The sequence below is a fragment of the Phaethon lepturus genome, unplaced genomic scaffold (genome assembly GCF_000687285.1).
Source record: "Phaethon lepturus isolate BGI_N335 unplaced genomic scaffold, ASM68728v1 scaffold8750, whole genome shotgun sequence".
NCBI lineage: Eukaryota > Metazoa > Chordata > Aves > Phaethontiformes > Phaethontidae > Phaethon > Phaethon lepturus.
Genome location: NW_010509774.1, coordinates 2,015 through 17,458, shown reverse-complemented (window position 1 = coordinate 17,458; position 15,444 = coordinate 2,015). Strand labels below are relative to the sequence as shown.

Here is a 15,444-nt window from a genome sequence, read left to right as displayed (position 1 = left end):
ACAGCTGGACTCAATGATCTTAAAGGTCTTTACCAACCTAGGTGTTTCTATAGTTCTATAAGTCATTGGCTGTTATCTCTCCCTGGATTCTGACCACAAGAACATGACAAACTGATTTTCTTTGCATCTTGTTTAATTAACATGCCTTTGGAGGAGCAGAGGCAGTGGCAGCAGGGATCACCCCTGACACTCACTGAATTCCAATAAGCGTCTTCTGTCCTCCTGCAGACAGGCTTTATTTGACAAGCTCCTTCTGGCTGACTAATGCGCCTTGGGTCATGTTTACGGTTAGCATAGATACTTGTAGAGCAGATATGACTTATTACAACATGTGCCACTTGTAATGAAAATCTCATACTCTCCAGGAGAGGGGAAAAAAAGAAGAAACAAGCAACAGCTTTAAAAAGAAACCTCTTTCAAGATGTTCTGGTTAGGCAATACCTAATTCCAAGCATACCAGCATTTTATTTTCATTCAGACAGAAAATTATTACTTTTTGAGGCAGAATTGCTTTGTGTTAGAGAAATGCTATAATAAAATGCAGTAAGTCTCTAATAGTAATGTACTATAGAAATGCTGGGTATTTAAGAGCAAAACAGCCCTATTTGCAATGAACTGAAAAACTGAAATATCAGAGTCAATGCTGAGGTCTCCGCTTTTTCCTTATTATCCGTGTTGTACAACACGGTGAGGTGAAGAAAGAAAAATGTCATTGTTTGAATCAGAGTTGTGGCTTTCATCAGTATGTCACCTACCTGCTCTCAGGTTTTAAATTGTCAGCAATTATTTTAAGTTTCTGTGAAGGAAAATTGCCCCAGACAATCATGGAAAAGGAAAACTTTACATTCACTAACAGCGCCTTGTACAGTCTTGTGAGTTCTTGTATTCACTTTAACTGGACATCCGATTTACGCTATCCCTGTATGGCTGTTAAAATAACAAATGGACGAGAATCCCCTTTTTCACTGGTGGTTGTATACTGGGCTAAATAAAATCTTCACTTACACATTAAGCTTCTCAGTGAGGGTCGTACCGCTGCCATATGACCAGGGAACGCCGCCCCCGTTACCGTCCTACACTGAAATTCCTCATTCCCACCCCGTGCCCGCCTGCTGCCCCTCGCCCTCGGCCACAGCCCCTGTGAGCACAAGCAGAGCCATCTCCGCCTCTCCCCGCCACCTTGGCGCAGCGATTGCCATGTCTCCGTGCTGCCTTTCCAAGCGGAAACTCGTGCGCTTGGACCTCGCCGTGCAGAGCTGCGAACCCGGCGTGCCTGGGATGCTCCCGGCCAACCGCCCGTGCGCTGCCGGGTTGGTCTGTGCAGCGTATGGAGGTTTTGATACTGTTTTACAAGTGGCTGTTTTCCCAAGTGGGCTGTAAAGCACCTGGAAATCCTGTCTAATTTTTCCAAATCTTCTAATCTATGTAAGCCTGATTTTCAACTGGGGAAAGATGACATTCCTAGGAAAATCCAGACACGTGCTCTGTCTCCTCATTCATCTGGGCTCCTGCGTGAACATCAGTCCCTTCAAAAAAACTTTTAAATTTCTCATCTACAACTTGACTTGTGAGGTGAGTGGTGATAACAGGTAGATGCAGATACCCATATAAGCAGCTACAGGGGTAGCTCCTGTACCCCATGGAGCAGCTGTGTGTTTTTATCAGTAGGCAGCCAGTGTGCTCTGAGAGCAGCACTTCAGGAGCTAGTGCAGGATTTTTAGGTGATCATTGTAAGAAATCTGTGCCAGAGCTTATAATCATGATGAGTTTTTAACAAGGAGAAGTTGGGTAACAAATGTTAGAGGAGAGGAGGAGCACGGGAGGGAGCAGGACATGTTTCTCCTCTCGGGCTGCCACCAGCAGCTCCAACAACATCTTGTTCAAACCACACCACTGCCAGCCTCCCATTGCTTCTCCTTGTATATCTCCCACTTCTACATACAGATATTAGCAAACATCAGCTGTCTCTAAGTAGGTTTCCTTTTCATATAAATATTCAGGGTCTGATAAGTTCTAGTTACCAACTTATTGCCCCGGGCTTTCTAATGGCCGCTAGATAGTCCCCTCGCTCCGCGGCAGGCTGCTGCGGTTTGGTGCTCCTCCCTGTGCTGCAGCACACTGAAGGTGTCACCCACTTCTGTGATGCTCTGATGCTCTTTAGCAACAACATCAAAGGTGCAAAGAGCAACTTTACTACCTATGACAGCCTTTTTCACACATCTTTTGCCACCTTATACATATGTATTGTCTCCAGCTGCAAGGACAACACGGAAATTTATATAGTACATTTTATATTTTACTTCATTACAGTGTTAATAATAATTTTCATTGCCCGTTTTTGCCATCATTTCAACAAGTCCAAATCCAAGCCTTGACAGTGCTGTCCTCTTAGCAATGTTCATTAGGCATTTTAAGATTTATTTTAACCTTTTTTTATAATTGTGCTTTTAACAAGCCTGGATAGCCTGGGCACTCATTCATTAAAGTACTTTAACTTCTAACAGTCAAATCATGATTTACTGTCTGCCATCACTACAATGGGTATGCCATGCTAGTAAATACAGATTTCATTCTTGAAATTGTTCATTAACTACAGTACTTTCTAGAAGTGTTATTTCTGAAAAGTAGGAATAACAATCCAGAATAACTGTATTTTTCTGTTTAAAAAAAATCCATGACAGCTTTGTTTCTGATAAATCTGGAATTCCCAACAGAGGCTGTTCCTTTTCAGTAGCTTCATTCGCCCACAAATGTGACCAACTGCTTGCCTGAACCTTTCCAATGGTTTTCTGTACTCCTGACCATCCTCAGCTGCTGTAGAACCCTGACATGAGCCCCCGAGTCACGTATGAGACCCCACCACCAAGTGACTTGTTTCCAGGTGCTGGTTTTTGCCCCATTTCCAGTAGCAGACTGTGTTACTGACCAGTGCTTAGGTAGGATGGCGCAGTCTGCCAAAGCAGATCACAAGCTACTATAAAAAAGTCAAATGGGTAGATTCCCTGAACCAGGGTGAGGAGGGGAAGCAAATTGGGCATATGGCCAGAAAAGCCAAAGTCCAGGCTCAGCTGATGGGAGCTCAGGTCTTCAGGAGATACAGAAAGTATTGCAATGGATGCCGTGACTGCTTAAGCACCACCACAGCACCACCGCTCACTCCTGCGAAGGACCTCTTCAGGCAGAAGGAAGCTAATTTTCCTAAAAATGTGGAAACTTAAAGATTGCTGTTGATAAATACTTAGTACCCTGGCTTCTCCTCTTCATTTACCCACTTTGGATTTTTCATTGTCTAGAAAAGTTATTATTATTTATGTTTTATTTGCAAGTGATTTATTTAAATTGAGCAATAAAGGGAAGGTTTAATAGGAGCCGCAGGAATTAGAGGATATTGACTCTCACTGTCCAAGAGGGGAATACTACCAATCTGTGCTTTCTGAGTGGAGCCAAAATGTAAAGGGTAATTTTTACAACTCCATTTTAAAGCAAAGTCTCTTTTATCATTAATGATAAAAGATTAATCTTCAGTTTAATAATTTTCCTTCCATGAGGACCTGTATGGGTTTTTTTAAACCTACAAAGAAAGGAGACTATCCAATACATTTCCTTCAAAAAACACTGGTTATAATTCTTTGTTGGGTCATGTGTATTGGAAATATATTTATCTGAAACCATTTTTAAGTATTGCAAATTAAATAAAGTCTAGAATGAAAGAGCAAGGCTGGTTCTATGTAATTACCTCTTATCTTATTTTTATAAAAAAGCTTTTTTGCATAAGATGCAGGAGAAAAAATGAAGGTAACACACACAAAATTGGAAAAATATCCTTATCCAATAAGATGAAAGCCAATGAGACTAGTTTGCCACGTATTCTCTAAACGGAACAGAGCAAGAGTGTTACGAGGTCAACTGGATACTTCAGTTTTCCATATACATTTCACTTCAAACAAAACTACATTTAGCGTACCTCTCAGTACAAGAAATTAAGAATGAATGACAGAAATTGCCCCTTCCTTTGATTTTAAATCTCAGGGCTTCTGGATCCTGAATCATAACACTTAATTGCTAGTGATTGGCAGGTCTGCATTTGTGCCTTTGAAAACACGTTCCATAGGTGATTTAGTGACACAATTTATATTAGCTCAAATAAGAGACAAATAGTTTATAAGTTCAGCAAGCATCAAAAAGCAACATTTGGCTTTTGAGTTTCTACCAACCCAAATTTCCATATTAAGCAGATGCTGATAATGCAACATCTGAGAGGAGGAAGCCAGGCTGGGCTAACAGTTCATCCTAGCTAAAAAGGATCAATCATCTGGAGGGGCCCTACTAGGGCTATCAAAATCAAGACAAGTGAAACTCCTCTTCTGCAAATTTTGCTTCTGACAGCCAGAGTAGGATTACCCCACGCTCTTTCTTTTCCTAGGCAAGTCGTTTTGGTGCCATCCCACCAAGATGATGATAAGTACAGCCTACACTTAGATTTCTTGAAATCCTTGCCTGAAGGAGTGCTGAATTTTGTTTTTCAGCAGTAAGAATGAGGCAAAGGAACAGTCTCAGCTTGCCAGGGTGGCCAGGACAAAGGCTGTTAGAACTGCAGATAGTCTGTGGCATGTGCTTATGGGAAGAAGAGAAGGTGGCACCAAAGGAAGAACAGCCAAGCAAGAAGAGGAACAGGTTACTGTGGGAGAGATGGGTTCATCCACCCTAGAGCGGGATGAAACTGAAGGCTGAGGGGCCAGGGTGAAGCAGGGTTGCCATTACCATGGAATTTATTCCTGGCCCAAGCTCCCTGCAAATGCCCACAGGATTGTTTTTACCTTTCTTCTCGATATGACCCACCAGGCACACCTCCTCACTTTGTTGTCTTCCTTGTTATCAAAATACAGAAGTTCTCACAAAAGTTCAAAGAAAAAGATCAGGTTTATAAAGGTATTTAGGACCACAAAAATGCAGATGAGCACCTGCACAACTAGATCCTACCTTTTCAGATTTGATGCACACCTGCTTTGTACCTTATACAAGCTGGCAACTGAAAATCTGTCACAAAAAAAATATCTTTTTAGCTTTGTATTTCCATGTGTTGTTTCATTGTTGTATATATCAAATGGTAGGTTTGCAAAAAAGTAGTCATTGCTGTGAATTTTATTTTATTTTTTATCATTATGCATTCTACTGAATATACCAAATCCAAAATCTTTAAGGTCTTTATGCCTGTTCTTTCAGGTTGTAAGATTGAGAGCATGCAGCTGAAGTGTTTCAAGAGGGGATTATTATTTCTTTAGTGTGTAGTTCCTGTTGATTTAGATCCTCTAGACAGTGTCCTTGGAGAATGCAGTATTGAAATGAAAATAGATCCACCTCATGAAGTTGTACTTAGTACAATTTCAATTAACTTAGTCTGTGGGTAATGGAAAAGAGAGTCAGACTGTAATTACCTTCTTCAACTCTGCCTTGGAAGTGTACGTTCAAAGCACCAAAGAAACTGTCAATATCTCTACACTTGCAGAGAAACCTTAAAGGTTAAATCTGATGCCAAATCATCCTTTACCCTAGATTTAATGAGAAAATAACGTATTGAATGTATTCTGTCAACATGTACCGTTGTCTGCATTTTGACTGCAGAGTATAGGTCCATTCAGTCCGAGTACTACTCACTAGTCATGTAAACATATACACTTCTTTAACTTAATCAAAAAGACCCCCAAATCAATTTTTTACCTAAAAGCAAATAAAACCAAGTCCAGGAAAGAGGATCTTGCATTGTCAAAGAAAACACAAAAAGGGCTGATCTCATTTACCATGAGATGCATCACAGCAAAAATAAAAAATAAAAATAAAAAAATAAAAAAATAAAATCTTTTAGAGCTCTTTACTAAAGGGAAGGAGTTGACTACAAGCTGACTTTGACATGTTGGTTTCTTGCCAAGAAACTGCAGACTATCAAGACATTGTAAATGACTTCAAAGGCTTTTCTTGTTTGTTTGCTTAATCTCTGACAAAATGATGGGCAAGAAAATTCAAGAGCATCATGTACTCTATTATGTGTGACTTAAATAGCAAGGTAAAATCTTTGCAGGTGTTTAACATCTTTGACTCAGATTCAGTCACAAACAACTTACATTAACTGATCTTTGCCATAATTGTATGCTGAGGTTTATAGAAGCCTTAATTGCTAGTAGGATTGACATTTATTTTCCAGAAAGACTCATTATTCACAAAGAAGTTCTAATTATAAAGCTAGGATTTGAAAGTCCAAGAGGATGTGCCCACCAATTTTGGTGGTGGTGGTGGTGTTCTTTTTTTTTTAGAAATCAAAGGCTTCCTGCAAAGTTAGCTGATCTGATAGCTTATTAAAACAAAGCCTAAAGCCGTGGATTAAAGAGTTGATGCCCTCATCAGGGCAACTGCTATTTGGTTTAGTCAACCCAAGGAAACGGAAAGAGGGCCTCCTTCCAGAGCCACCCCATTCTCATAGTCTAAACACCTCTGTTTCAAACCAGACAGGAAAGAAGAATTCTGTGCTCAAACTCCACAAAAGAAATCATGTCTCAAGGCAAACACAGCCAGCCTTTCAATACAACAGCAAGTTAGCCCTGGCTTTACAGACCAAGACAAGTAGTCAATCAAGTGAATTTAGTTCCATAAGCATTTAACTTCAAGGATCTCTGCAGGAAACAGCCAAATCATAAACTGCTTAGCCAAACTGAAACTTCACATGCCCCAGCTCTGCTTGCTTCTCCCTGGTTATTCCTACAAACTGATGTATCTCTAGCCAATTCACTGGCAAAGATGAAAGCAGTTGTTATGGAAAATAACATATTTATTTTGGACTGAATTTTCCATTAGCGTGACTTTGGAAGTCAAAAAGTGATGCTTCACCTACAAGGTAGCCAGCATGCTCTTCAGACTAAAGGTATCCATGCAAGGTGGCACAGAGCTTGTCTTGGCTAAACAGAGCAAGGTACACAGGTCTAGGTAGATGATAATTCTTCCCTATAAAAAAGAATTGTGTTGTGCAGTCTTCGATTCTGGTGATCATACTTCTTTACATGCTGAAAAAAGCCAGAGGAAAACAATCTGGAGCACAGAGTCCTCATATCTCTGTAGGTCAGTAGGTGAAGAGGCTGTTGGGCTGTGATCCAGTATGTGGTGTGTATCCATGCACATAGAAGAGGAAAATGGGGAGAATTGTTTTTGCAATGTAGCGTAAAGCTTATAACTAGAGAAAAAAGTTTCCTAAGAGCAAAAGTAATTAGTCTTTGAAAAAGCTTGTCAAAGGATATAGCAAATTCATCACTACTTGATAGCTTTAAACAGAGTATATTTTCAGAAGATGTGCTCCACCTCGGCTACAAAATTAAACTCTACAGGATTCACTTACACAATGTGGAAACTAATTCCCTCCTCGGTGCAAATTCCCAGATAAAGTTTTGTGGCCTCCTGTCAGGCAAAGAGACGGATTAGGCCATTGCAATGCTACCCCCTCCTCCACCCCCTCCAAAATGCAAGCAGCCTGTATTTCATAAGCAGTAAAGGAGGGTGGAGGGAAATTACTAGTACTTATCTTGAAGGCAAACTTGAAGTTTCTCTCAGACAACAATTTCTTTTTGGTTTTACGCAAACTGCCATTCTTCCCTGTTTCAGAAAAGAATGCAGAAGATTCTATCTTAGTAATAATTAATTGAAAAAAACTCACTGTTAGTGAAGCGAATGTGCACCGCTACATTTTTAGCAAGGATACATACAACTCTCTACTATAGCCAGCAAATAAATTCCTTTTCCTTTGACATGTTCCTGGCTCATTTCCTTGGGGACTGGACCTGGACAGGGAAGGTTATTCCACATGCCTTCTTGAGACTTTAAAGGAAGTTAACACGTTGTATTGGGTTGAAACTTTTCAAATTTATCTAGCAGAGTGCCTGCCAGGAAAATCAGCCCAAACACGGGTCATTCTGGCCTAAACCTCGGATGTGAGGCTTCCCCCGCTCACGCGAGTGCCCTGCCCAAACAGGCCGTGCTCTAGAAAGCAGATCGCACTAGAAGGTAGTTTTAACAAGATGTCTGGCAGATGAATTCCCACCTTCACAACTATCTCAGTGGACTACTAACATAAAATAATCCTCTCGGTAATGAAAAATATATAGTGCTATAGCAGCACAGAAGTGCATAGAGCAGCAAGTAAAGAATCCTATATGCAACACAGAAAACATTAGGTATAGAACGCCCACGCTGCTCTTCGCCAGGACTGTAGTTACGATGTGCTTATTCCCACCCACTAACAATGTTGTGGCATTTGCTCAGCACTGACCCAGAGGGTGAAGCGCTATCTCTGAAATAGATGATATTCCTGACTGCGTCTGCTTTGTTCTTTTGAAGCTTGTCATTTAAATTTCAATTCAGCCAGGCAATGCTTTGTTTGCGATTTGATGGGAACGCAGGCAAATGCAGCATGATTAATACATGTATTAAACTTGCAGGTCTGTAGCAGTGCCCTGAAATTAGAGACCCTCGCCAGTGATAATCACCATAACCATTCCTTTTGCATTGTATATTCATAAGATTATTTCTATGACAATACTTTTAGGAGGGTTGATACGAAAACGTGGAAATCTAATCTCGTTAGAGAAGATCTGAAGGTAGCAAAAGACACAAACTTTTGCAATTACGCCTTTGAAAAGGCATACATTGCTACCACTAACACGAGTTCCTGCCAATGTGAATCAAACGTATGGGATATTAATGCGTATCTACTTGAAACCAGGATATAAAGCACAAGGGAAGCCAATGTTTTCAAAGTATTTATTTTTTAAGATAGGACCATTTTTGCTTTATAAAAACACTAGAGCATCTGGGCAACTAAATCTGAAAATGAAAGCAACCCCTTCCCTATTGCTGACACACAGCTGCAATTCAAGCAAGCTCATGAACACCGTAGGAAGAGTTTTCATTCACAGATCCACAGCCAAGTACCAAAACATCTTTCAAGAAACCAATTAGCTCCCGCGTTTCAGCAAGACCATTCTCACAGTGATCAGGCCAGCTCTAGCAACAAGCAGCTTCTCCTTCCAGTTGGAAAAGACTCTTCCGCTCACGCACGGCGAGCAGCTCTCCCGTATCGCCCCGTACTCGAGCAAGCCGCAGTTCACTGCTGAACACGGCGGTGCCCCAAAACCCCCCGGAGCACCCCGCTCACTGCTGCTGCCGGCAGCACCGCAACGGCAATTATCTGTACAGTCTTTTTCCCCTTGCTTCCCGCTCCTCATACAGCATGAGGCCCTGAGAGTATTCCGAGATTAGGCACAAAAACTCACTAATGAAGGGCATTTTAGCTACACACTGCTAGCTAGGTTAGCACTTGTGTCTCATGGAGAGATTCTTTTTGTTTGCAAAATGATGTTTGTTAGTAAAACCAATTATCTGCATCCACCTGAAGCATACTTTTTAAGAAGGATGTTTTTCTATAAAAGATGCCTCAGCTGACACAAATGTCACTGAATGGAAAATACAAAGCATATCCTATCTAACAAGAGATAAGCAAGGAAAGCAAAGCTTTTCAGGGAAAAAAAAATTAGGATGGTGAGTATAGACAAAGAATTTGAGATAACTGGAAGCAGTCATTTTCACAGACTCTGGCTTTACACTTCTTCATTACACAAAAACTAGATGACATTTAAAATGCAATATGTCAGGTACTATAGGGCTAACAGACATTTGAGCATGTATATTGCATATGTGCATCATCCAGTTAAAAAGAGTATTTCAAAAAATCACCACGTGTCAGTCTCAAAAGTATAATTACTTTGCTTTCCTCAATTTGTCCTCCATTGTTTTCTTTTTAGACAGCAATTAATAGAATGAATATGTGAAGAAAATAAGAATGCTGTGAAATTGAATAAAACAGAAGGAGATTTGCTAATTTTCTAAGCAATGACACTGTTTAAAACAATGACATCATTTCAACAATAAGCTTTCAAGTTTAATTTTGTTCTCTCAGACCAGACATGAAAATTCCACAAATACCAAAAATAGTGAAACACGATGTTTTAAAGATGAGCAAAACATGCTTGTCTTCTAAAACATAACATACAGTATATATTTACAATTACATACAAGGCTATTTTAGCTAAACCAGCTACTAAAACAAGCAATCAGCCATGACGGAATTCAAGTTTTCTAATTCTGAAACAGCCTTGCTAAAAACCCTGGCGTTAGGACTCCAAGCAGCATTGCATTTAGCAGTTGGTCACCTCAACAAGATGGCACAAGGCTGCCATCTTGTGAAAAAAAAAAAAAGAATCAGACAAAAATCACCCGGCTGTCCCCAGAGACTACAGAATGCTTTTTCCTACAATATTTTTAACAGATGCAATCCACCTGATCTATCTACTCGCAAGAAAAATAACAGATAAAAAATTATTTCAGCATGCACATACTGCTTATAGTGTAAAATGCATGCTGATTCTGAACATGAACCTGTGTTGTCAAAGAACTTAAAAGGAATGAAATACAGAATGCTCATGAGTAGCAGAAAATACAGTCCACAGCATATAGGATTACCAAGGAAACTTCCCATCTTCCCAAAAACACCTATGTTTAACTACAAGAAACAAACCAATGCGCTCAATTATTTGTCTGGTGTTTTTTCCAATCTCAAAACAATTCAGCCATGCTGTGGCTGTTCAGCTCTCTATTTTTATTATTCTGACAGTTATTGAAAATTGTCATCTTTTTTCTGAGAAAAGCTGAACCTGAGCCTTTATTTTTAAATAGCCATTATAAATACGTTAGCTGTGCTATTTTTGTTTTCATCTTGGACATTTCAACAAATTAGTGTGATTTTTTTTCTAATTGGATAGCTTATTAATAAAATGTACAATAAATTATCATTTTAATGCTGTTGTAATTAATTCCACTGCTAAATGACAGTTGCTGAGGAATTAACCTACAGTAAGCAATTATGGTTCTACTGAAAAGAGAAGACATTGGCAACATAAACCAGGATAAACACATTCCTTTCTGCATGTCTTTAAGACAAATATCTAATAAATTACAAACAAATACAATGGAAATATTTCAGGAGCAAAATTCTAAAATCAATTTTCCAAAAGATACTTGTTCCAAGATTATAAACTATGTTTAACTAATTCTTATATCTAGATTTAAACAATGCTACTGCTACTGATATTTGTCAAATTTCTAAGAGATCTTAATCAATATTGGAGACCTTTCTTAATGACTAATTATGATATAATTACAATCATCTTGATTTCTGAGACTGAATCAGGCTAACATTGAATATTACCTGTAAACTCCCTGTGGTTCATCAGCAAAAGTGAAAATATAGCTTTACTCTAAAAATAAATTATCCTTTCATGCTTTAGTAATTCATGGACTTTCCTCTTCAAATTAATCTTGTATCAACTCAGCCTGCTTTTAAAGTAGCAAACCAGGTTGAGAATAATGGTACTCCTAAACTAAAATATGTAAGTATATTGATAAACCCTGTGATCAAATATTACGCCATCTTGTACTATTGGTTAAAAAAGCCACCAACATTTCACAGACATCTCTCTACATGTCATTTTTCTAGTGTCTTGTGACGTGGAGCTCATTAGAAGGTATTGTGCTCTGAATTTTGGGGGACCTTGTGCATTCACTTTTCTTCACAAAAGAAATGCTTTAAAATTGTATATATTTAAACTCTTTTTTTTTTTTTTCACTTGAAACATGGCTTCTCTCTCGGTTATGAATAAGCAGGAAGCACAAAAACTGTTCTTAACAGTGTTGATAATCCAAGGCATTCAGATACCAGTATCAATAGACACAATGGACAAAACAAAACACCAGTGGACTATGTAAGCACAGGAATTTTTGCATCTTGTCAAGCGAATGAACACCTGATCCCGTACATGAAGACAGGAAAAAAACAAAACACAGATCTGGGAGACAATTCAGAATTCTGGCCAGAGCCCCATCCCTTCCCATGCTACCATTTCAACTCACTCAATACTAAAATTTGAGGACATAAATGAAGTTGTACTAAAACACGCGTATGTACTTTACCTTGTTTATGTTTTTACTGGCATGGTATACAAAAACAAAATTGGAAGCAGAAGGCATGCAAGACTTCCTCCCCCCAAATCTGTCATACTAAAATCACAACAGAAAACAGTATCCTGGACTCTGCAAGAACCATGCTGGATTCTTGAAGAGCAACCCATTTTGGGTTTCTCTTGCCCCTTCAACTTACATATAAGTGAACAGGTGAACAGGGAGCGACTGAAAATGGCTTTCACTACTGTACACACATTATCAACGAATTACCATACAGGCAACAGGCCAAGAAGCAAACAGTGACTTGGCAAACATCTTAAATTCAATACAAATAAACCTACTCATTAAAGGTTTTAAGGTATCCTTAGAAGAAACAGGGTTGCAAAAACATTGGACAGGAGAATCTGTGTTAACCACATTCTCCATAGTATTAGTACAGGGAAGGGATCAGAGCCAGGACATTGCTCTGCATACTGTAAAAGAAAAAAAAATAACAGTAGATATGAATAATAACTCCACAGTACTGACCTTTTGAGAAAAAATTCCATTTCAGAGTGACTGGACTAGCAATAATACATGTTTGCATAGATTTAGCTGTAGTATTTCCATTACAGAATAAGAAAGAACTTAAAGATGCTACACAGTATGTGAAGTTTTGGATCCCCCCCCCTCAAATTTAGTTATATTTATAAAACTGTTTAATAGTTAATTTTAAGCGATCAAACATTTTTCAGTCTAATTAAAGTCATTTACTGAAATGTTACAGCCTTCTTTTATTCTGATGATGATGCACTAGATGCTTTTAAAAAAAACATACACACACACATTGTATTTTACCTTTGTAAAACAAAATACATACTCCCTAGTTCCACTAGATTTGTGTATGTATATGAAAAACATTTAAAAGAACAATTCAGTAACGCCATTAGTATTTCTTTAAGATTACACGTCAAAAATCTTAGAAACACTCAGTTCAGCTTGTGAGTGCACTCATATCCTACTTCAATACAAAACTCTGAACACAGAACCTCAGGACATAAAAGCCTGATTATTTAAAAAGGTATTCATTAGACTGTATTCCACTGTGTAATGACACGTTTCAGTCTGACATACACAAATTACTCCCTTTCTAAACAGGTCATATTATCAACTGCAATTTATCTTTTGTTATACAATAACATTTATTCCCCCAAAGAAGGTACGTGCACATAGCCTCCACTATATTTTCTAACTATCAGTCTGAAATAAAATTTTCAAAATGCTCTAATGATTTAAGAGTCTACATTCTGTTCGCAAAACTAATGTAAGCATTTATTAACAAAAAAAAAAAAGAAAATTCAGTGGGATGTAGGAGGTTTTTTAAACATACTTTAGCAGTGGTTCATACCTTGACCACTAGCAAACCTAGATGGAAGTGGCCTGATCCAAGGAGTAAATATACACCCAGAGGTAACAAAAAAGGTTAAACACTTAAATACTTTGTTTTAAAGAGAAACCTCTGAAACAAAAATTGTCACACCTTCAAGGGCATATCATATAATATTTTATTATAATGAAAAATGATTATAAACATCTCCCTTATTTCACATTACAGAAGGGTGTTCTCAAATTCCCCCTCATAGTGAATTTGTTAATTCCAGGAGCTCACAAATTCAATACATGGAATATCTTCACATTACAACAAACCAGATCTCACATTCAGTTCCAAGAAATAAGCAAACAGCTTACTTCCCCAATTCCAATCAGGGAAAAAAGTCCTTACATATAATGCAAAACATATCCCTTCATTCCAGAGTCCACAGTCCTGAAACAGAACTGGCTTTTCCTAAGGTTATGAAAGTATGGGGGGGAAGTCACCACATAAACCTCTGGATTTCATCACTATTTGGCCATTGGAATGTTCTGTTTAGAAAAAGATAAAAAGTTACTGCATTCACAATAATATAAAAAGCCAGCTCCAGAAGTTGTCTATATAGGGATGGAAATGGAATATTGAGCCTATATATTAAGAATGGCAAAATAAAGTAACGAAATTCTAGCAATTTTTGAGGAACTGTGACTGCTAATAAACACACAAAATACACTAAGATCCAGAATATCGATTTTGATTTTAGTGTATCAACAAAACTCCAGCCAGCAAATATATAGACTGGAACTAATATGTATTTCACAAGCTCGTGTCTTTGGAAGACTTTTCTCCAGACATAGAATGTATAATGTCTGTTATCTGCTAGTAAATACTTATGAACATAGGTAAATTTCCAGATCAGAAATAAAGAGATGACAGCAATTAAGCTGTACTGCACAGGGTGCTTTCGTAATGACAGAAGGAATTTTCTGATTTTAGTAGGGGTCAATAAATGAGGGAATGAAAAAAAGACAGTAAAGGACAGAAAATAGAACAGTTGAGGAAAGTGCAAACAGGCTGCGTGGCTACTTCTGTCACCAACAACTATTCCACTATTGATGAAGACAAAAACAAGGAACACCGTCACTAATATGATGTATGGCCAAGTTAAAGCAGTAAGTGTAACTAAGTGTTTAGGTGATAGGAGATATTCAATAAGAAACTGCAATATTCTGATCAAATCTGAAAATGATCCTTTCCTGGAAGAAATCTTTTCATCTTTTTTTTTCTGTAACTCTGTCTTCCAGGCCTCATTTAGCTTCTCTGCAACAACAGTTCCCGCACAAAAAACTGTCCACACAATATTGGTCTGACGAAACATGAAGCCACAAAATCCAAGGAGAGCTGAAGTTTTATGGTGACCGTAAAGGCACATTAAATAGGCAAAGAGAGTAAAAAATACTGATCCTGGGTCCGTATAATAAAGGAATGTAAAAAAATAAAGGGTGGGAAACATTGCAAGAGTTAATGTAGACAAGATTCTCTGGAAACCAGACACAGCCTAGAGAAGAAGCAGAAAAATGTGGTTAGCCATGTTCAACACAACTAAAATAAACAAAAAAACAAATAAAGAGTATCATTCTTGAAAATTCCGTTAACACAATATAACATCTGTTATGCTCTTTGGTTCCATTACTGAACAAGCACGCATGCTATATTTTTGTTAACCTCCTGCTATGCTAATACAGAGTGTCAGACTATACAATGTTAAAAGACAAATCAAAGTACAGAACATTACTGCAAGTGAGTTAAAAATGTGGCAACAACAATACACCAATTTCTTTGACATGTCAGGTGTTCACATATTTGTGGCATTAAAATCATTGTGGGAGTATAATTGCTCCCATACCTAGGATAAAAGAGCTGTACTAATGGGCAAAAGAAAAAAAATTTCATGTTTCATGCCCCTGCAATCTCATCATCACATTCTGTTTATTTGTGAGAGCGCAGAACACATCATTCCATGCTTATACGATCGCGAC

The 15,444-nt window shown here is 38.3% G+C and overlaps 1 protein-coding gene across 1 annotated transcript; it reads right to left on the bottom strand.

Moving 5' to 3' along the window:
* Positions 1 to 13,842: 13,842 nt before the first annotated feature.
* On the bottom strand, positions 13,843 to 14,963 carry LOC104614469 (putative Dol-P-Glc:Glc(2)Man(9)GlcNAc(2)-PP-Dol alpha-1,2-glucosyltransferase; the record flags this gene model as incomplete). Its single annotated transcript, XM_010284582.1, has 1 exon — positions 13,843 to 14,963. A coding segment is annotated over one exon (1,056 nt), but the record flags the coding sequence as incomplete, so codon positions are not given.
* Between the last annotated feature and the right edge of the window lie 481 nt (positions 14,964 to 15,444).